At 47.7% G+C, this 22,830-nt stretch overlaps 3 protein-coding genes across 10 annotated transcripts in view; 1 reads left to right on the top strand and 2 right to left on the bottom strand.

The window, feature by feature from the left end:
- LOC117217470 (knirps-related protein) overlaps positions 1-5,553 on the top strand; it is a 28,458-nt gene extending 22,905 nt beyond the window's left edge. For all 4 annotated transcript variants that reach the window (XM_033465095.2, XM_033465096.2, XM_033465098.2 and 1 more), the window contains exon 3: positions 1,739-5,553. In XM_033465095.2, coding sequence (XP_033320986.2) covers positions 1,739-2,935 — 1,197 coding nt within the window. In that variant the 3' untranslated portion in view covers positions 2,936-5,553. The remainder of the gene's footprint in view (positions 1-1,738) is intronic.
- A 1,600-nt stretch (positions 5,554-7,153) lies between these two features.
- LOC117217476 (BTB/POZ domain-containing protein 9) lies at positions 7,154-20,208 on the bottom strand. Of its 5 annotated transcripts, none has more exons than XM_033465103.2 (10): positions 19,732-20,208; positions 17,589-17,809; positions 12,453-12,573; positions 11,560-11,725; positions 9,115-9,308; positions 8,686-8,903; positions 8,441-8,623; positions 8,296-8,374; positions 8,035-8,213; positions 7,154-7,658 (listed from the first exon to the last, which is right to left on the bottom strand). In XM_033465103.2, the coding sequence occupies exons 2-10, from the start codon at positions 17,783-17,785 to the stop codon at positions 7,457-7,459; spliced, it is 1,539 nt and encodes a 512-aa protein (XP_033320994.1). In that variant the 5' UTR covers positions 17,786-17,809; positions 19,732-20,208; the 3' UTR covers positions 7,154-7,456. The 5 variants fall into 5 exon arrangements, with proteins under 5 accessions (XP_033320994.1, XP_033320996.1, XP_033320992.1 ...); XM_033465105.2 differs by having other exon boundaries at positions 17,589-17,792; XM_033465101.2 differs by lacking the exon at positions 19,732-20,208 and adding an exon at positions 19,209-19,604 and having other exon boundaries at positions 17,589-17,792.
- Positions 9,497-10,395, bottom strand: LOC117217477 (Small ribonucleoprotein particle protein SmE). Its single transcript, XM_033465107.2, has one exon. The coding sequence runs from the start codon at positions 10,300-10,302 to the stop codon at positions 10,018-10,020; it is 285 nt and encodes a 94-aa protein (XP_033320998.1). The 5' UTR covers positions 10,303-10,395; the 3' UTR covers positions 9,497-10,017.
- Positions 20,209-22,830: the final 2,622 nt, after the last annotated feature.

Below are 22,830 nucleotides of genomic sequence, written 5' to 3'. Positions count from 1 at the left end.
TGACGAAACGCGCGCACACGTGCTGCTCGAGCAATGTCTTTCCGTAGATCTGTCCCACGATTAGCTGCGCGCAAAGGTGAAACTCAAGGAACGCGAATCCGCTGCGCGACGGGTCCTTGGCGGGGTCCGGCAACCGAACCGGGTGACCGATTCCGCGGTTAATCGCGTAAAAACCAATGGGAACGGCAGGACAACGGTTCGTTATCCGTTAGTTGGGGGGGGGGGGATTTCAGGCTGTCCGTTTTTTCGCATTCGTTTCTATTTTTCTCGTCCCGCAACGCGGCGTGAGTCACACACATAGAAAGAGAGTGAGAGAGAGAGAGAGAGAGAGACAGATACGTTTCTTTGCGCTAGGAAAGTTCACCGTGGCGTAATTAGCCGGTCTATTTATCGGCGGGTCAGAGTTTTCGAAAGGAAACCGTAACAATCGCGCTGGAAGGTTCGACGATGAAAAGGCAGCCGGCGCGGCGTTGCGGCGGGTTTCAAAGTGCCGTGCCGTGCCGTTTGCATAATCCCGGAGCGTGTGCCGCGACCAAAGAGAGGAAGGAGAGGAGGTACCATCCGAGGCACGTAATAACGGTAGCATTTTCTCGATTGTGTCATCGCTCCTGAAGCGTCGCGCGCTCCGGCTCCGGCCTCCCCTCGCCTCGTCGACCCGGTCGATGTTGGGAGACGAGACCGAACGACGTGACCGAGGACGAGTACGAGCACAACAACGACGACGACGATAAGGACAACGACAACGACAACGATGATGACGACGACGATGACTGAGACAAGTGGAACACGGCGGACCCCGGCGACGCAGCCCGCGCATCGGGACCACTGGGCCGCAGGAAGAGCTCGTTTTCAGGACAAACGAACCAGAAACGATTAATAATATAGCCGTGCGTACGAGCAGAAAAAGCGAAAGTGGATGGGACGTCGCGCGCCGCGTCGCGTCGTGTCTCTCCTTTAAAAGCCGATCATTAGCCGCGCGAAGGGCAGAATTTTCTAGCGGGTTGCACAGGAAGCTGTAGGTGTTTCGGTGCACCGGCTTAAATGCACGGTGCGCTGCGGGCCACGAGGCCGATCGGCGCTCGATGGCTGTTATAAAGAACGAGGTCTTAAATCGGCCGGGGTTTCGTAACGCGCGTTCGTCGGGATTTCTCGCTTCGTCTATTTAGGATAACGCGGCGATCGCAATACCGTCCGACGGAACGAGCGGTATTTTTCGGTGCAGATAGAATCGATTCGAAGTGGAACGCGAAGACGACGCGCGGAGCGTAGAACGGGCGAGAGAGGGGCGCGAAGGGGCGCGGGCTCGCGCTTAGGCAAATCAGAAAGAAATGACGTGGGAATTTATGCGAATGAAAGGGAACTATCTAGCTGGAAACACGAAAGCCGCTGCCGCCGCCGCCGTCGCGCTGCGTCGGTGTCGGAATCACGGAATTGCACCATTTGGGCAATTAGCACGAGCACAGTAGGCCGCACGCGCCTACACCGGTCCGTTCCCCGTGGCATAGCCATGAATGAGACAACGAGAGCAGCACGCTATTACCATCCGGCGACGACTCCCCTGTGCTCATTACGCGTTTCGCTGCAGTCGCGCGAACGGTCGCTCATCTTTCGCTAAATGTTTGAGCTCTCAATTTGCATGTAAATCGCGCGCGCTGTCCTTCTCCGTCCGCCGGGATGGAACGATGTCACCTTAATTACCGTATTAGCAGTAACGAACCGTGTTCTCGATTTGTTGCAGTCCTTCTTCGGTCGATCGTACAACAACCTAAGCAGCATCACCGAGTGCAAAAACGGCGGCAAGTGCGTGATCAACAAGAAGAATCGGACCGCCTGCAAGGCATGTCGTCTGCGCAAATGCATCATGGTCGGCATGTCGAAGTCCGGCTCGCGATACGGTCGTAGGTCGAACTGGTTCAAAATCCACTGTCTGCTACAGGAACAACAACAACAACAGCAACAACAACAACAGCAGCAGCAGCAACAACAACAACAGCAACAGCAACACCACTTCCAGCAAACTCTGCCGAATCAATCCTTGGCTCATCAACAGGGGAAACCCATGAGCCCACCCATCGGCATCCACGCGGCGCAGCGGAAAGACGATGTGCTCATGCTCGGCCTAGACGACTACAAGAACTCGAGTTCGCCGAGCATAAGTTCCCCGGAGTCGCATAACAGCGACAGCTCCGTGGAGATATCCGAGCGGCGGGCCGCATTCTCGGGACACCCTGGTTTCCGGCCGTTGCACTCGCACCTGCAACCCTCAGTGGCCGATCTGTCGGCGCTGAGCAAGGAAATGATGACCTTGCCGTTGGGTTTCCATCTGAGCGGAATGTCTCTGATACCTCCTGCCTTCCTGCCGCCCCAAAGCCTCACAATGTTCTCTCCGTACCATTTGTACGCTTCACACGGCGCGTCCCACCCTCTTGTACCCAACCATTCCTCGAATCTCCTTCGACACTCGCCTGCGATCGAGGACATCACGAACGCTGTCTCCGCCACAACGACCACCACCACCAGCACGGTCGACGTCGACGGCAAGGAGGTTTGCGAGTATAATAACAACAACAACGACAGATACGCCCACAATCACAACGTGCTGGCGTCCAGGCAAACTTCTTCGCCAAACATAGACACCGGAGAAACGTACACGAAGAGATTTTACTTGGACGCGGTGTTGAAAAGACAACGAACGCAGCCGGGAAACTCCCCGCTGCCTATCAAGGGTTCCGAGGACGCTTCGCCTACCGGCTCCCCGGAACCGGAAGCGGACTGCACGCCACCACAAGACGATCCCATGGACCTGTCCATGAAGGCCACGACCATGAAGAACAAGACGGAGGAAGCCGACGAAATCGATATGGGGAGCGTGAGCGATCGGAGCAGTCCGCCGCTGAAAAAGGGGAAACCGATTGACCTGACAACGAGATCATAGAGATAAGACTTTCAGGTCGAGCTCTACGACCCGGTTAGCCCGGTTAGGCCGGTGTAATAAGCTTCGAGCCGATGTTTGTTTACGCAATGACGGAAAGCGATCGGCGTGTCGAGAGTTGGAAGCAGTTGTATCGATTCCGAATAGAACGCTTCAGCTGGTATTGGCCCGATTCTAGGGTGCCAGGGTAAAGGAATCGCGCGTTCGAAGGACAAATCGTTCGCGCCCGAATGGTCTCGCGGGAATCGCGCGATCCGCGTAAACAGCGTCGCGACTCGGCATGGCTCGAGGGAAGAATGAAGGATTAACGTCTCAATTCCGGGTAATCACGGTGAGGATCGCTAGTCGCCGATCGATGGCTGGTTGCGCAAAAGCCAATCGACTTTAACGAGAGTCCTCCGGTTTAATTAACGAGCGCGCGCTCGTTCCCGGGCCGCGGTAATCGTGCGATGGAGCGAGATGGCAGCGCGCGGCGCGGCGTGGCGCGGCGCGGCGTGTGACGCGTTCGCAGAAGCGGGAGAGCGACGGAGCCGGTGCATCGGTTGATAAACACGTCAAACTGCGGGGTGCACGTGTTCGGAACGTGCGTTACAAACCGGCGTACACGTGTAGAACGTTGCCAACCGCTTTATCTTACAAGCGTTCGACGCCTGCCAATGTAAACGCCTCCGTCGCCACCGCTCCGCGCCGCCTCTTCTCTGCCGTTGTCCCAAGCCTATTCGCGCTCGCCGCGAAGAATCTTCGCCGATACGAGGACCGTTCTCGGCGGGAGAAGATCCGCGGGGTCCGTCACGGAGAAATACCCGTGTGGCGCGGGAATTTCGGTAAAATTCCTGTACTCGCCGGCAACCACCCCGGCAATCCGCTTTGCCAGCCGCGCGGACGATACTTTTCCCGCCTCCTTGGTCCGCGCCGACGAGCCTAGACTCGTCGAACACAGATTTGCTTTTAGCACGGCTTCAGGACCTGCCGCGGTCCGCGCCAACCCGATGACGCCTCGCCGGCCCTAAAATGTTAGCGCCGATCGGTTGGCGACGAGACGGGGGACTTCTGAAGAATGTCCCATGACTAAGAATATACCGAGCGATCTCACACGTGGGAAAGGAACAGGGATGATCCCGAGATGATAGAGAATTTGATGTGCGTTTAGCTCCGTCTCCTTTTGTTTTGGAATCGGGAACCTCGCTCCGAGGGAACCGATTTTGTTGTTTGTTTTGTTGAATGATTGACGATGAACTTCGATTCTGATGAAACGTGAGACGTTTTTGTGGCGATGTTCGTGAGATTAACGGTCGTAGAGCTTTGTCATGTAATGGTATTTACGATCCTGTATATAGATTTTGTACATACGTAGGCAGTTAATGTTTTCCCGAAAGTATTTTATTCATTAATGACGTTGAACGAGAACGTCTCTTTATTGTCAACGACACAACGCAACGACGATTTTATTAACGACTTTCTATACACATATGCTTCGTTAGCTACTTGTTATCAAGGATTATCCAGGTAGTCAATAAATGGCCAGTATTTTATGTTTTGGTTGAATGTTGTTAATCGCATCTTAGACACTGATTTCGGACACGTGCAATTGTAGATGTATGGTATTTAATTAAGTCCCACGGGCGGCGCGTGAGGACACTGTAGGACCCTTGATTCGTACCGAAGTATCTCAATTAGCGATTAAGAAGGGTATGAAAGTGTGTAGATGAGACGCGAATGGGACCCGGGCCAGTACTTACTTGTACATGAACTAACGAATTACACTGTTCAGAGTAATTGAATGATCTTCGAACGAAGCGGAGGATATTGCGTATGAGAACATTAGATTTTGTCGAAGCGATGTCGAAGTTGTTATGTCGAAGTTATGTTAAGGTTATGTTAAGTTTATATCGATCATTGTAAATTTTGTCGATCATTTGTTACCATGTTCGAGCGAACGATCCTCGAATTATCCTGAACAGTATAATTTCGTTGTTTAAAATAACTTTGTAAATCGACCGCGGCACTATTGCGAGTTTTTAAAATATAAATATATTATTATACCTTTAATTTAAATCTCTCGGCGTTCACACGTTACTACAACTAATCTCTAGACTGTTAGGCCAATTACGAAGCCATGCTGTTGTTTTACAAGTAAAGTACAAATCCACCAATCCCTGGGCCCTATACTTGTAAATACTCGGTAATAAAAAAAAAGTAATCTACTCGGAAACTTTCATTAGGGAAAATAACCCGTGTTTCGATGTATCGCTGCTTTTGGTGACGTTCAGGCTAGCCGAGAAACCGACTTGCAAACGCGTCGACCATTAAATCGTAGAATTAGCGATTCATTAGAGATACGGAAGCCAACACACTGCCACGTTGAACTACTTAAACGCGCGAAACTAGGACGACCAAACGCGCTGTCGTCAGTTTTGTACAAACAACGAAGAAAAGCCAATTGAAAAAAAGAAACATTTGTCGATATATGCAACTGATTCGAGATTCGATGTATAATTTTAAAATTTTATGTTTCAGGACGATTACGTTTCAAACGCTTGCAGTACTCCATTAATTTTAAGTAGACGATTAATAACAATTGGAAATGAAAAGTGAAATAAAGATGTTAATGTTTATACGAAGTCTTAGATACATTTTCAATAATAAATACCATTAAGTTTCGACAGGAGTTTTATAATCATTTTGAAATACACATGAAGGAATACGAATGGAAGCAGTGAGCAGATGATATAGGAAAACAAATATAATATTACACGCGTGTAAACATAGTAATCTTTTCGAGAAAATCATCTATCAAGCGCGCCACGAAATTCAAATTCAGATTCAATTCGATGTGCAGATCTTTCGAAAGATATATGCGCAGATGCATGCGCGCATCCGGTTCGTAGCGCATTGCACCGCGGCTCCAGATTTTTTACAAAAAGATCCGTTATTTACTTAACTCTCGCCCGTTTAAGCGATATTCGTTTATCCACTAATTACTCGAGTTCAAAATTTTTTCGCATTTTCTAAAAGTGCACGCTTATCGTACTACGATTAAAGTCGAATCTAAATGAGCTGTTCAACGGTTGCAATGCGACACGTTACCATCTGCGGTTTGCTTAGTATTTTTATTTATTCGATAAGTAGTCGTCGTAAAAAGTGTACGAAACAAAGGGTGAGCGTGATTAACACGTTGAATGCCACGCCGGTTTTACAGAAATAGTCCGTGGCGCCACGATGAATTTTCTTTTATGCGATACACATAATGTTGAAATATTATCTGCAATAGATAAGTTACAGTGTATAATCATGTTTGACATGTTAATTGCGGCAGGGGTCACTGTTTGAATTGACGATGGTAATAATACCAAATTTTAGATATTCATATTTGTTTTAAATTATATATATTTCTATTAATTTAGGCGCGCCGGTCACCGGTGGCCCCCATGGCGTCACCGCCAAGTTAAGTGCCGGTCACCGGTGACCCCCGTGGCATTCAACGTGTTAAGATAATCGCGTGGACTGTTTCGAGGGCTGCATTCTTGGATAATCGCTTAAACTGGCGGATAAGTATCTGGACGTATCAGGAGAACATGGCGGCAAGAAGGTAAGGGAGAATTTTACTCGAACGATTTTAAAAGAAAGCGTGGGACGATCGTTCCTCTCGATTTTCCTAGATTTCTGTTCGAAACACTTAATTAGTGTACGCAGAGCGCGTGGTTACACGGCTCTCCGACTACACAGGTTGAAATTTTTGGCTAACGGTGCATGGAACAAGCACGATCTTACTTACCGAACGTACATCCGTGTCACCGGCGCCTTTGATAGCCCCTAATGCGTATTCAGCAGTTCGCATTTTTCCGTAGATTTTCACATTTCACGTTTACTTTCGAGCGCGCCGTTGTAATACAGATTAGATTTCCAAGACATCTGTTCACAATTTAACGCATGATTTAACAAGCCCCTTGGGAACCGGTCTGTGTAACCAAGCATCCTCGTCCGCTTGCTATGCGGAACACGAACGATTGTTTGGCATACTTTAATCCCGTTCAGAGCCAAATCCTTAATTGCAAGCCAATATCGGTCGATTTCGATCGTTCGCTTGTTAACGCATACATAACCAATTTAACGATCGCCTCGCTCGCGAATTCACAATCGATTGTGAATTAGTTCCTTAGAAAATGGTAAATTCGATTAATTAACAAGACGGCCCGATATAATGTTCTACAGTAATCCACATACTCGAAAGATCATGTAATATTTATTTCCCATCAGTTCGATAAAATTTTATCGTATAAACAAGTAAAATTAATAACCAGAGATACATGTATAGTATAGCATTTTATATCTGTATCCGATAAGTATAAAAATTATATTCTCGCTAATTATGCTTTGTGAACATTGAAGTTTAAATTCGTCTCTAAACTGAACAAGAAATTCCACTTTTGCATGTTCAATTTTAACAGTACATTTCCATGTCACGTTGTACACATGCAAATATATCTATGCACAAATCTATGAAAGGAAGGGCCTATATGTTTCTTAATGACCGGATTTGTCGACCGGATGATTAGGAGTGAAGACCTCGTAGTCTACTACAGAGAAATGGTACTCTCCCATGAGGACAGTGGTGGAGGCATGTTCTCCATCGTAACTGTGAGGAAGATTACTGTAGCTCTCCATGTTCACATTGCAATTGCTGGAGATGAGCAGATCGGCTCCTGCTCCAAAAATTGGTCCAATGCTGAAAGAAAAAAGCAGATTAGGAATGTTCTAGAAATCTGTTAGATTATACAGTGTGTCCCAAAATTATGGTATTTCCGGGAAATGTGGGGTTCCTGAGATCATTTGAAGTAACTTTTTCCTTTACAAAAATGTTCTTCGAGGTATCGTTAACGAGTTATTAACGAATAAACACTGACCAATGAGAAGCGAGCTCGGTTCCATTCATTGGCTCGCCCGTCACGCGCCAACTGATCTCGCTTTTCATTGGTCACTGTTTTTCGCTAAGGAAAAAGTTGCTTTAAATGACGTCAGAAACCCCTCATTTTCCGGAAATACCATAATTTTAGGACACCCTGTATTCTACTCAGACTGATCACTGAGACAATGATTCTCACTCTGGATGATAGCAAATGGCGAATGGTCTCTTCACAATATCATATTTCGTGGGAGGCACGTCTTGGTTGTTCGTTAAAGTAAAGAGAAAGGCTTTTTGAGAGAAAATGTAATGTCCCTTAGCATTTGTCTTGCCCCATGGAGCATCACTGAAACCCCCACAAATTTCTCCCCGAGTACCCTGTATCATCAACAAGAATATCAATAAATCGTACAAACTTCATATTGCAAAAAGGAACGATTCAAAAAGTAGAACTATTTACCAATACGATCACATATGTTGGACAAACACCATCGCAGTGTCGGTGAAACGATGTCGCCGAGTAACCATGACTAGATGCTCTGAAACAGATTAACGTTTAGAATATCGTAATGCGCGCACAAATATCAGGTGCAAAGTGAACATACCGGTACACCAGACGCCAGCTCTGTTTCGGTGATCCGTACCACTGATTCAGAAGACGCTGGAAGCCCATCTTGTCCCGGGAGAGAATTTGCGATCCAGGGAAAAGGAACGGACTTACTCTCGGTTGTAGCCGCTTGTCCGCGCAGATCTCTGCGTACTTATTCGGCAACGCTGCATATCTATACCTAAAACATAGCGTAAAAATCGAAAGCCTCCGAGGAAGACAAGATTTCCCGGCAAACCGTACCTTAGGAATTTCGAGCCACTTGAGCGATCGGGATTGAAAAATTCGTACCTCTCCAAGGATAGCTCTATTGGCACAGCTCCGGTTGGCTCTACTTCCTCGGCGAACACCTGGCTGTCGATCAGCAGCAGTCGAACGTGATTAATCACCCCTGACAAGTGCTGGCAAACCCTCACGCGCTCCTCCTCTGTCCAGTGCTGAGTAGGCTGCGTCACCCCTGCCTAGGAGCGTGGTCCGCACGGTTAAGCGTTTCTTAACTCGTTATTCTAAATTCTGATCCAAGAACCTAAGGACCCAAGGACCCGGTAATCGTATGCGACATAAGGTCGGTGACCTTGCACAACATACACATGCTCAGAGCATCAAGTCTTCTTGGAACTCGAGGGATTCAATGTACTCAGAGATGGAATAGAATTCTGAAGGAGAAAGAACCTGATATTTAGCCCAATTTAGAACAGCTCTCCAAACGTCCTCTTCCTCCAGGCCCAAGTAGTCCGAAGATATGAGTTTAACCAGCGCATCCTTTGGCAGATTGCAGAATGCTGTCGTTTTCACCGTATCTACTGCATTCTCTCCGATGAAAGCAAAGCACCTCTCAATAAAAGATGAGCATGCTCCTTTACCACCTATAGTAAATAAAATATATTTTTATTACAAAATTGTATATTGAATTCTAAACTAGAGATAATTTCTATAATGCGGACTATGGAGAAATGAATATTTATTAAGAGATGTATGTACTAAGGGTTGCAATAGTACGTACAGACGATCGGAGCAACTACGTAGGATCTACATTAAATTGCTACCAATAACGTTGTGATTCAAAAATATTTATTAAGGATAAGTCAATTCCATATTTGGTACAGTAACTGTTTCATCGCGTAATATTTACATCCATAGTTGTTGAGGAAAATCAATAGTATAAAACAAAGTACAGTTCTGTATATGAGCAAAACGCAGATCGTAGTGTTTTTATTGGAAGAAACATACCCTGCGGGCACAGTTCTTAACGTACAAATGTTCTAGATTCCTTGAAAGGTATGAAATCGTTACAAAAAGGTAGTTTTCTATTCGGGTACGATATTGCCATTCCAAGATGACAGTGATATCCGGTGACAATTTGTACTAATCAATTTGTCATTATCTAATTCTAATCGTCTTCAGTTACGCGCCACGTTTAGTGTTCGAAGTGTCAACAATGTCTTCGCATAGTGTCCAACAAATATCACTTTTTGCATGTGTATACAATTCACACACGAGATCCTCGCTGGGATCAAGATAATGCGCTTGTGTTTATCCGGAGATGTCCTTCGAGGTTAGGTCATCCTTCGGTAATTAATTCGCCCCTGGATTAGTATTCTGTATTAATGTTATGTTGTCGCCCTTCAGCATAATGCGTCCCAGCGGTTTTCTGTTCTTCGTTTTCATATGGTACTCCTCAGCATCGTCCAATACCAAATTCATGTACTCGTCGAAGCCAACTATATGACCCTCGATACGAAGGTTCACATTCTCGAACAGCCAAACTTGCACACGCGAACGGTTTTGCAAATATCGAAATATAAGGTTGATGGGTTGTACCATCACCTTCTGGACTTTCTGCGGTCCCTTGTACGACATTTTTGTTATGGTTTTTCAAAAAATATCAGGCAACGCTTGATAAACGCGTGCTTCGTAAATGCCGGACGCCGGAAGATGTAGCGTCACGGTCCTACCAACTGCTGTCAGTTGTTACCACTCTCTAGTCACTTATGGAGATTTTTCTCAAAATTAAGAAGTATTTTAATGTCGAAAAGTTCATTCCGAACCGAAAAATTAAACGTGGACTGAGACTAGAACTCGGTGGGATCGGAAAGGAAATTTTCTCCTTGATAAAATTTAACAAAATATCTATATAAGTTTCCAGGAACAAATGTTTGAGTATTGCTATCACTGACGTTGTAAAATTTCCCTAGTAGGGAAACAGCGCTATCTGTATGCTCGTTTTGCATTAACCACCAGAACTCCATGGATAAAGTAGAGTCCAGAGTGGTAATGAAATATATTAATTTAACGTAAATAATTAACCATTAATTTTGATGAAACAGAATGTGCAAACATTTACGTAGATAAAAATGCACTAATAATTACGATGTATATGAAATCACAACTGGTTACTGTAACTCGTTATTATTATTCTTTGCGATTACTTTAAACATAATGCAACATTGGTTGAACAGTAAAATTACAGAAAGGAACTGTTCAATTGCGAAACAATCAACTAATGTTCGATATATAAACTAGATCGTTAACTATAAATGAATAAAATCATTTTTTCGACTGGATATAAATGCATCTACTTTTCGTCAAATCTCAAAAACAGAAGCATGTTGTAAAATTGAAGAAAATCCGGAAGGGAAGAGCAATATAAATTATTTTACTATCCCCGTATTTTCCTATAACGTGCTGCTTTGGTGGTAAACGTGCCAAACATGAGCAGCTTATAGTCGATAACTTACCGTATGCGCGTACAGAATCTTTGTAAATAAATTAAATATTTAACTTATTTAACTGTCCTGCATTTACCAAGAAAAATAAGATTTTTAAACCAAGAAACTCTTCAGCTCCAGCATTATAAATATTTTCAACGAAACGACAAAGAAACACGCGAAGATTCGCGCAACCGCTTCAAACGTTGGCACATTCAAAAACAATGGTGATTTAACACTTAAGAAGTTCGACCGTTTCGCACTCGAAAATTCGAGGCATTAAACGTAGTCCGCAGCAAATAGTTTAAGTTCCTCGCGTCACGTTCTCCAAAGGGAGTCGAATCGGCAACTTCGACAATGGGAATTGTTTGATGCTTGAACTTTTAACAGGATACCATGAATAACTTACCAGGGACCCGTTCTTGAGCATCCAGGGCTGCAGTCAAAAGAGCACACGCGTTTCCGGGGCTGAGAGTGGCGGAGACGTGTTCCTCGCAACTTCTCCAAAGTTCCTCGACTCCGAGCTCTTGGGCGAGGCACAGCATCTCGAAGATGCCACTGTCCTGTAGCATGATCTATAGAAAAGTTACTGGTTGAATCTCGGTCGTGTCGTGTCTTTAGTGCTACGCGAAACTTTCGCGATCTCTTATTCATGGCGGGGCGATAACCATAGCTACATTTAATATCTTCAAAGCCTGAGTGGGAGAAAAATTTATTCGCTGGAAGCTGCGAGAAGCGTCAAAGGTTAATCGAGCGACTCTCAAGATTTACAGGAAAACTTGTGCTCTACCAATAGACAAAGACATACAGCTGAACCAGAACCAAAGCATAGACAACGACGCTACAACTATTTTTCTCTAACAATAGATGTGACACTGATTCAAATAAGACTATATTAATACGTTAAGAGCGATAAATTTCAAATCCAAAAATTCTACGATATTAAAGTCATTTAATTAACGAAACCGAGACTAGAAAGCTCAAATTTATTACAGGAAATTATTAGTTGAACTCTTTTGCGTTATAGAAACGTACAATATATTACAATAAAAATGAATTTGAAAACCCTGTTAAAAATTAGTGTCGCCCGTGTGCGACTGACACGGCATGCAACGTGTTAATAAAACATCGCAGGACTATAATGAAGACTAGTGAAAATGATTCCCAAGAATGGGCGGGTCGTCGTATTTCAACCCCCATAAAGCTTCCGGAATGATTCTTCTCCCGACCACTAGACTCTCGGTCTCGAAGATACAAACGACGGTAATACTTGCCGGGACCCTTTCCGACTGAATTATTTACCTTGCCGGTGTAAATGTAATGTATGAACTGTCGGAATGTTTCTGGATGGGCGTGTGGCATGCGTACAGGTGTGGGGTTTCCGGGCGTGCCGATCCTCTTTGCCGCCGTAAAGTTCTTGCACCTAGGAAAATCAATGGCAAGACATCGACTTTGAAAAAGCATTAATTACCATGACGGCGAAGAACGCGAGAGAAATAAAGTAAGAGAGGCTCGTCGCGTATAATAGCGTGCTATAGGATCCTGGCGTGGCTGCGTGGCACTTCTAACGAACACCCACCACTTCGCCTTTCGTCAGCAGCGCTCCCACTTCTGCCAGTGTTTCTTGTTACAAAAGGGCTTAATTGACTTCGTCAGGAAGCTCCGTTGCCACCGAGAGCGTACTCGCTGCGTGCGCGGCCAGGCTTTGGTTTTCGTTCTCCTCTAGAAGCTTAATGGCGACCTTCGAAAAAAAAGTCACTTCGCACCCTCACTCCCTACGGCGAGCCGGGCGGCACACCCGCCGGAGCGAATCTTTTCTGGCACCTCGAGCTGGAAACGGATCCCCCATGACCCATTGGGAGAACATTCGATCTCGCCTCTCTTCCGGCCGCAGCCATTCTCTACCTTGCGCCACTAGGTACACAAAGCGGGGGTGGGGTGGGGGCGGCTTTCATCATCGACAAGTCTCTCGTGGAACGAATGCAAGCTCTTTCCGCGCGCCTGCCGCACGCGCGATGCACTCTTCGGAATACACTTTTCATCGTGCGTCCGCGGAAATTACTTAAAAAATATCCCACATACCCACTGCCTTCCGGCGCGCGCCGCGGAACACCGTCGAGACCGCTCAGAAGCAAGAGGGAAACGGTGCGCACACAAGATCGGATTCTGGGTGAAATATCAAAACTCGCTTGCGCGAGGAAAGAAACGCCGTTGCGGTTCGCGAGCGGAAAGAAACAAAAGGGGGGCGGTTTGAAGAAGCAGGGTTGAGGGCGGGAAACGCGGACAAGCCCTTAAACGGATTCTTTCTCGCTCACAGAGGCCGCCAGCATAAAACGACAATGGTTTCTAATACCACTAACCACGACGACCGTGGCGAAAAGATTCCGCGATGCTGAAAACTGAGAGTCGCCAGGAAAGTCGAAAGCGTACCCGTGCAGCCCGGGTGGGGTTTCGTATCGAATCAAAAGAAAATCCGTCAAAGAGCAGGCGCAAATGGAAAAGGCATGCAACCTGTGCTGCTTTGATATTATAACCGACGCGTTAACAAACGCTCGGCTTCATCGACAGAGAGGAAGAAAGAGTGAAAGAAAGAGCGAGTACGAGTACGAGTACGAGCGAGAGAGAGAGAGAGAGAGAGTGAGGCGTGCGAGGGGAAAGTCGGAAAATCGTGGCCCGAGCTACCGAAACATGGTTGCCGAGTCGACAGAGGAAAACTAGTGCTCAAAAAAATTAAAAACACCAGCACCGCGCGCACACAGAAACGTGGCGCGGCGTGTATTTACACAGAGGTGCGGTTGCGGGGCTCCACCTTTAACAGACCGAAACAGCTCGACTTTTACGCTCTCGCGTGCAGTTTGGTAACGATGCGGGCTGCGGCGCATAATATCAAAGCTATAGTTCACCGTGTTGATTTCTACAAATTAGAGGCCGGGAAACGTTCGGGCACCGCGAAACGTAATCTCCGCCGTGAACTTCAAACGATTGCTCGTGAAAATTTATCTTTGAACTCGCGGGGTTCGTTTCGGGGCGGTTCGACCGGAGAAAAAGGAAACGCCCGGCACCCCGCGGAGCAGATTTTAAGTAGAGAGATAAAGACGCGGCGTGTGCCTCGTCGTGATAATGCGGCGGGGGCAGGGGCGAGGCGCGCAAGAAGTCGGCGGACGGAAAAGGATCGCGGTGAAACAAAAAAAAAAGAAAAAAGGAAGACGGGAGAAAGGAAAACGAGGAAACCGAAGGAAAGCAGAGTGAGAGGAGCTTTTCCCTAATCACAGGCGAACGCCCGCCGCGGAATCAAAGAAAACCAAATATCAACGAGCGACGCCGAGGAAAGAATAGGGCATGGCGCTCGCGTCTGGTGTGACGACGAGGTGTCACGGGGGTGGTAACGTAGGTTCACGAGCTCGACGCGGAAAGAGGATGTTAGGGGAAGGGGGCTAGTGGCGCAGGAAAACGAGGGTCGCGGCTGCTTGGTTTCACGGCGGCAAGGGTTGAATGTCGCCGCAGGCTGCGCTACTAACGACCAAGCGTGCGATTATATAGCGGCTCCGTCGATTTCCGCGCAAAAACCGCCTTCGCTTCCGGTGCACGAGACTCAAATTCGCGTCACGCCTCCTTGTTTCCCGTGACTTTGAAACGCCCGGCACTCACCATGCTCCATTATCGGCTCCTGGCTAAGGGGAAACTGAAGCTGCGCCCGCCACCCCGAAAGCAATCTCGAAAAATTCTCCGAAGGACTTTGCAACCACCAAATCATCTATCGCGGCCTGGCTTCTGATCACAGTACGAAGATGGAATAATTTATTCGAGTTTTACGAAGGCTATTTAATGGTCGAGGGGTTGCAGGTCGCAGCTGAGAACGGCGAACAGTATGAAGTGACGAATAGAAATTCTATAGGGACTTTGTTCAATTGCTCTAACTCTAAGGGTGGTCTTCGGCTGAAGGGCAGCTGAAGAAACGCAGTACTATGTATCCATAAATATTTGGACGCTTTCTGTAGGACTACCTTTCAAGAATTACTTTACACTTGTTGCTTTTATACAAATTGTTCTGTACAAATTGAAGTTCCGATAATTCATGTATATCCATCTTATTGTGGCGGCTACCTCCAGACCCGCCAGCAGACCTTCCCGCAAGCAACGATCCTCCTCGATTCGTATACATGCAGACTTCGTCCTTCCTACCGATATCCCAACGTCTAAGCAAGGGCTCGCTAAGGATAGCCTTACTGATGAGTTCTCTAGCGGGCCGCGGAAGAAACGTCATCCCTCCTCCTTTTCTCTAACAACAGCCATCTGCTGGCGGGTCTGGAGGTAGCCGCCACATTATTTATCATGTACGAAAAATAATTATATAAGAATATAAACATATAATAAATATTATCCATCTTTTACTGTAACCTTCGGATTGCAGTTACATCAAAGTATTTACATCATCACTGCATTTTGGCAATTAAATGAAATAAATTAGGAACAAAAGAATAATGCCGAGAACGGTCATAAACAGCGACAATTGCATCAGTTATGAGAATGAGTATCGTCCGAGGGTTAAGCAAAACAACGATAGTAGAAGTAGAAATGGTCGGAAGCACATTAGGATCGCGAGAACACACCATTGCTTTGACATCTACCATTGGAACCGAGAAAAAAAAAAGAAAGTATGCAAGTTGCACAAAGACCTGGCACGCGGGGGATCGCGAATTCGCGAACACAGGAAGCAAAGCGAATGCGTCGCTAGGAGGACAGCCCCGCAGCTTTGGGATTTAGCTCGGAGTGCCATCGAATGGTCGAAGCACGGGCTTGTTTTTCAATTTCTTTCTGCCGTTGAACGGCGTCGTTCTCGTTTCCGCGGCGTTTCGAAATGACAAGGATTACAAGGGGATAAGGGGCTGCGAAGAGGGGGGGCTAGCGACTCTTTGTCAGGATTTTCACCGGACCGGAGAGCGCCGCGTAGAGTTTTGAGTGCGGTCGCGTATTGTCCATTCGTTTCTCCTGCGGACGCCTGTCACGAGCATGCGTAACTTAATTTTCCGAGGCCGGGTGCCGACGGGGCCGAGATGGAGAGGGAAAGAGAGCGGCCTGACGACAAAAGGACCGGGCGTGTTCCCTCCCGCGCCGATATCAAAAGGGTTTCACGGGAATATCGTAATTGACTTTACAATTAGCATCGGCCTGTCCCGTTGGAATGTCGCCGCTGCTTCGACGCTGTTGCCCCCCCCCCCTCCTAATGCCGGCCGAGGCCTCCCTTCTTACAACAATTAGAATTCACCCGGCGAAAATTGCTCCCGGGACGCGACCGCGCGCCACTCCCCCCTTATTGTCCAACTAATTAGAAGGTTCGATCGATTCATTTCGACGTAACAATCCTCGGAGCCTCTTAATTAAAATTCATCGGTACCACGAGCCCGGCCGCCCCTTCCGCACGCAAGAAACTTCGATGACTCCGCGCGATCTCCGCTCGCGTCCGCTCGTGCCCGTTCGAGCAACGGTTTTCGTATCTGGCTCGCCGGGTCGAACATTGTTTCGCGGAAATCAGCTAGTCCGCTTCGAGTCGCGGGCTTCGTTCTTCCGTAACGACCCTCCGGCCCCGAGCCGCTACCAAGCCAGGTGAATTATGTATAGGTGTGCCGGTGACTTCAAGATTTTAACGAAGTTATCATTTCCCTTCCGTCGAGCTCCGGCCCGCAATTACCCGGGGAAAGTTAACCGCAGCCCTTTCCGCCGTGCCGGCTACGAGAGAAAAGTTTCGTAACGCGGTTACGCCGCGGAGCAAACTCGCCGGGATTTTTAAGCGAGCCCGCGGTTTTCTTGCCGGGCCGAAAGATATTTTCGAACGTGTACGCTCGCGGTTCGTTGCACGTCCGCGAGCTTCATCCCGCATTCGCCCCGGAAGAAAGAAAAACTATCGCGATAAGACCGCGTAAATATTCCACGTGCCTGCGTTAATTCTCCATTTTCCGGAAGTGCCGACACCCATTGTCTTTCTCCCCCTCCCTCCGTCTCTCTCGCAAATTTATTTTTTTCGCCGCTACTATCTCGGCTATTCTCTCCGCCCGGAAACACAAGAACATCCCGGGCATTAATCTTCCGCGTGATTTCTCGCGCTTTCTCGGATTCGCTCCGTGCCTCCGAGGCACGGCGACGCGTGAACGATGCCGGCTGTTTTAATCAATATTGCGATTAACAATTAATCCGGTTCCACGGTGATCCCAAACGGATTCGTTTAATAAAATTTCCGCGGTTGCTTGTCCCGTTCCCGACGACGTTGTACGTACCTGTCTCCCCGGAGACGCCGAGAGATATCGGTTGGGAAAAAGAGAATCGCGCTTGTTCTCTCGCCGAGAGAAAACGTCCACGCGTAAATATCACATAATTAATTTGCGTTGGCCCGAGGTACAAGACGACTGCCGGCGGAACAATTTCGAACCGGCGAATACTGACCTCGCTTGTAGTATAATTCTGTGAGCGTAGACCGGCGTCTCGTCCCGTCCAAGCAGAAAGACGATGTCAGCTGTATCTTTGTCCTCCGATAGACGAGCCAGGTCCTCCAGGAGTCTGGGTACGCCGGCTAAACCAGCCTCGCCAGACACCCCCGCTGCACCTGGCGCCGCTCCCACTGCGACGGCCCTGGTTCCCATAGTGTTTCTATCGGAAATCACCAACTGTATTCAATGCGAAACAGCTCATTAATTCGGGCAAGCTTCGAACACCGTTTACGGATTAGCGAACTGCGGATCCTTGTGCAAAGTGTACTTCGAATCGATCGTCAGGAGAAGAAGTTACATACAATTGTTTCTTAAATTCTTTCTAACATCTTCACACATCCCATAGTCACTAATTTTTGTTATCGACGCACGAAATCCGCAGTTCCAGCAATAATAAAAATCGGAATAACGCCACATGAGAGTTTCTGTCGTTCTAGTTTCTCGAGTTTCAACTGATTTTTCGATGGCGGCTTTGAAATCAAAATATGCACAGTTGTCTTTAATTTGTCTAACAACGAGCATAGCTAACCCTTAACGCTTGATTAATATCGCCGGTCTGCGAGACCGCTACTAATTACTTATCCATTCTTATTCAGAATTCTTATCCAGAATTGGAAGAAACAACGTAAAAAAGAGAACGTTTCTAAAACACTTGCTTCTACTAGATCGAACTCGAAGCTCTACATGATGTAAGAACAATAGATTTTAACGTTTTTATCCAACACTTCGGTGTCAATAATAACGGAATAAACATCAGCGGTCGGTGGGACCGCTAACAGCGGTTACACAAGTTTTTAACAAATGCGATAGTTAAGGGTTAAGAAAGCTTTCATTTTTCCCAGTTGTTCAAGCGACTATGAAAATCTCTAATCAATAGTACAATGGTCTGAAAACGATTTCCACCGGTATGCCAACATAAATCACGATCCCTCGCGCACTGAGCCAGGCAATTGAGTCGGGACAATCCCGCGCGCAAAGGCTCTTTTCATTTTCTAATAGGCAGACCGCCATCGAACGACAGTCGGCTAGTTGGTTTGGTAGCCGAAGCAACGGGCGTTAATCCGATATTAACGAGGCCGCGAACAGAAGCAAGCCCATGACTGATGACAGGGCCGGTGAATGGCGGACGCGTGTCATCGTCTCGAACATTTTCCGGGTGGCCGTGTGCGCGCGATAGGCGAGGCGCGACCACGCGAGAGCGCGAGGGCGCGGAAAAAAAGCAAAACCGATTAACGTACAATCGGCGCTAATTGCGCGATTAATATTTGATTTGCGCGGCGTCGCGACACGACCTCTGTCTCTCCCTCGGCCCGCCCTCCCCCACACGCTTCCCGCGGCCCCGCGGTCGCACCGATCGATGCCGTAGATTTTGTGTCACGGCGGCTGGCTGATTCCCTTTTAATTAGTTCGGGTTTTGTAGTTTTCGAGCGCGTCACGCGCCGATTGCGACGCGCGCGAATCGCGCGCGGGGGCTAGAGGCGGAGGCAGAGGGATGGAGCCGATCGGCGGCCGGTCATTTGCCCCGTCGCATCTCGCATTCCGACGCAGTGATTCGATTAAAAAGCCATCCACCGACCGAAGGTTTTGTTTGTCCATCCGCTGGCTGAGCAGGTCGCCAGTTAAAAATCCGCGGACGCGTTCCCGTGACGTCGTGGCCGCGAATTCGCGCCGCGCCGAATTCGTTTCTCACTCGAACGGATATATTATAATTCCACTGGACCGGTTTCACGCCACTTCCATATCGCGATGTCGAATACGTAACAACGAGAACCACTGTGTACGAGGCACCGGCGTGTGTTTCGACCTCGAAAAATTATCCGCGCAGCTACCGCGCACGAATCTCGACCGCGACTGGCTCTCCCGGTTTGTTTTGGATTTGCGTGGTCGATTGGCGTCCGCCGCGTTCAATATCGTCTCCCGAATAAACAACAAACACGGCCGCCGCGTGCACGGGCACGCCGAGTTTCGGCAACGACCGGTGGTGGCCCGTCGCAACTGGAACCGCGTTTCAACGGTCGACGCCGGCGGAGTCGCGGACGACACGGCCTCGAGAGGTGCGCGAGAAACTACGGTACAGCATCCACGGCCGGATTTCTCACCTGGCGAAGCTTACGAACGAGCCGTGATACGCCCTCGAGAGACCGGTGACTAAGCGAGCCGAAACACACGTGGACGAGTATTATTTTCGCGGTCGACACACTGCATTTTCAGCCGATCCACGCCGAGTCCTGCGCTCCCACGGGGCGAGACATTGTTTCCTCAAAGTTCCCTGTGTCGTCGCACGCTCTCGCCAGGCGTCCCTCGTCGTTGTTCTACAACACAAACGTACTCCCGCGAGATCCACCGCGAGCACACATCGGAGGAGAGACGACGGATCCTCGCCGGGCCGGGAGAACAGTGAGAGAGAGAGAGAGGGGGGGAAGGGAGAGAGAAAAAGAGAAACAAAAGCACCGAAACCGGAGGAAAAGCCGGGATGCTCGGTTTCGGCCCGGAAGTTTCCAAGTTCACCGCGAGCTATTTCTCGAGTACGAGACGAGTTTTACGAGAGCTGGACCCAGGCCTGCCTCCTGTCCCGTCGCCGCTCCGCTCCGCGCCTCCGCCGCGCCGCAACCACGCCAAGACCCTTTCCCTCCTTGTCTCTCATTCCCTCCCGTGAGCTCAGGTGTTCTCGGCCCTCGTTCCACCTACGGCGATTCCGTCCTTTCTTCGCGTTCTCGCGTGGCCAATGCTCCTGCAAGATCACTCCCCCTCCAGCCGTTGTTGCCAGATCCTCTCTGGAGCACCGATCGCACGATCAAAAAGGATACACGGCCGCCGCTGCCTCATTCCAGCTAGCAACGGACGCTTCTCTGCGTCCGTCTCCTTGCCTCTCGTGATCGACGAAGATCCTTTCGACTTTTTTCCCCGCCCGTCTCTGTTTATCCACATTCCACCCTTTGTTCATCTTAAACGGGGACGCGACCCTGTGGTGTTGAGAGATCGGCGAAGCTTGCGAATTTTGTTTATAGATGATTGTTAAATGAAAGATTTAGCTTCAGCTTTGTTTCCCAATTTTTTTCAATTAAAAATTGTACGATGTGCCGAAGATATTCGTCGTTGACGAAACCCCTTCTCGTAAATCGTTGATTGAATTATAAAATTATTGTCCGAATTAAGAAAATATATTATTGATTCATAAACGGGAAACTATTATATGAAATGTAGCGTACGGGTTTTCGAAAAATTTTATTATCGTAGAAATGGTCGCAGTTCGAAGAACAAGTTGTCTTTATTCCAGAAAACAAAATTTCAACTGTTTATAAAAAATCAAATAGTTATATCAAAAAGATCGTCCGGTGCATTGCAAAATACTCTATAAAGAAGATCTACGTAAAATATGAAATAATTCTGACGCACATAAAAAAAGTTTTGAGGTAACTTTTACCTCCGAGATGAAGTGAGATTTTTTTAAAACTCTATCTTCGATCGCGAAATGTTCGAATTTCGTCATATCGCATTGACATAACACTCTACACTCTTGCAACATTAACCCTTTGCACTCGAAGCTATTTTAACTGTAAATATAAAATCATTTTTCTAACTTATAGTGTTTTTATTTTATACGACAAAATGCATTTTATGCATATGAAATTGACTCTTGGGAGTCGCGCAACAATTACACTCTTAACAACGTTTTAAATCCAAACTTCGTTGATATGAAAATTATCTTAGAACGTGACGTAACAAATTTTAGCGGTGCTTCAGAGTCACCACTCGAGTGCAGAGGGTTAAGAAGATGAAAAAGGATCGATTTTTTCGAATCGTCAGGGTGGTGTTCTCCCGTAAATCGCATCAACGGCAAGACCCACTTGCTGCTACCTTTCTCTCCCTGCCTCTCCGCGTCTTTATCTCTTACCTTCCCCCCCTCCCCGGCCACGCAGTTGGCCGCACCTACCCTTGTTTTTCGAGACACGCCGGGACCCCGTCGTGGGTTTGCTCGGTCGCGCGATATTGCCGCAATGCAGTGCCTCCCTAGTTTTCCCCGGCAAAATGAGATCGTCCTTTTATTTGCGTCGCTGTGCACGCTCAGCCTCTTGCTCACCCTTCCCGCGACCGGATCCGACGTGATTTCTCCGGGAGTTTCACCGGATCACGTCGCGATTTAGACGCTTGAACTCCGGCTTCCGTTACTGCTGCTGGCAGATTGTATTTTCGGTTCAATTTCATGGCGATGGCCGTGGCGTATTCCAGCCGGCTCTCGCCGCGGAAACAATGCACCCAATAAGGGCTCATCTCCAGACGGAGCCGGGAGTCCATCGGTGTTGTGTGCGCGCGTCGTTTCGTGAATTTTTACTTCGAAAGTATCGGACCGGCCGGCCCCGCGGTCTGTTCTAGATCGCAGATTGCTCCGAAACCGAGAATCTCCCGGCTTTAAACGGCCGAAATTTCGCTGAAATTATCATTTCCGCCCGGACGGTAGCACGCCGGTGTTCCGGCACAATTATCTTGGAATCTGGCCGGGGTCTGCGCGGAATTTGTAATGCCCGTCGCCATTCCGCAGCGACGCGCCTTAACTTTCTATGTTTCTCATTTAACTTGTTCTTATGGTATTGCTACGTTCCGCGGCGGAAATGATAAATTACGGCCGCGCGCGTCGGCAGCCCGGCTCAAGATTTATTGATCCACGGTAAAACTTCCTGAACGCTCGGTTGATGGTAATGCAGACGCGCTCTGCTCCTCCGCTGTAGTATCGATCGACGGTGGAACGATCGTCGTATCGATCGAACGATAACGCGCACGTCGATAAATTCGATCTTGTCTAACGATCATTAATTACGCCCGTTTTAGTGACCGTTGTCTTTTAAATTCAAACACGTCGATTCGCAAAATAAAACTCAGTGACGCAACTAAAGATTTAAACTTCTCTTTTCCGGACTGAAAAATATTCTAGTGAAAATCATTAGAATATGAAAATGTTTTCAGATATTTACTGCAAATTGGTCGCTTTTTCAACTCAATAGTATGTGGTATATTTTACGTTGTAAAGAATAGTTGATAACAAAATAAATGACCGGTATTTATCGGTAATTTTTGTGGCTTTTTTACGTCATTATAATTCCCAAATATTGTTAAGTATATTTCTTTTTGTTTTCTGGTTTAACGTCGCATCTACTGCTAGGTAATTAGCGACATTGTTAAGTATTCTAGAACCAGTATTC

This window comes from Megalopta genalis, chromosome 12, assembly GCF_051020955.1.
Source record: "Megalopta genalis isolate 19385.01 chromosome 12, iyMegGena1_principal, whole genome shotgun sequence".
NCBI classification, from domain to species: domain Eukaryota; kingdom Metazoa; phylum Arthropoda; class Insecta; order Hymenoptera; family Halictidae; genus Megalopta; species Megalopta genalis.
Note: the sequence above shows the minus strand (reverse complement) of the source record. Positions and strands in the feature narration are given on the sequence as shown.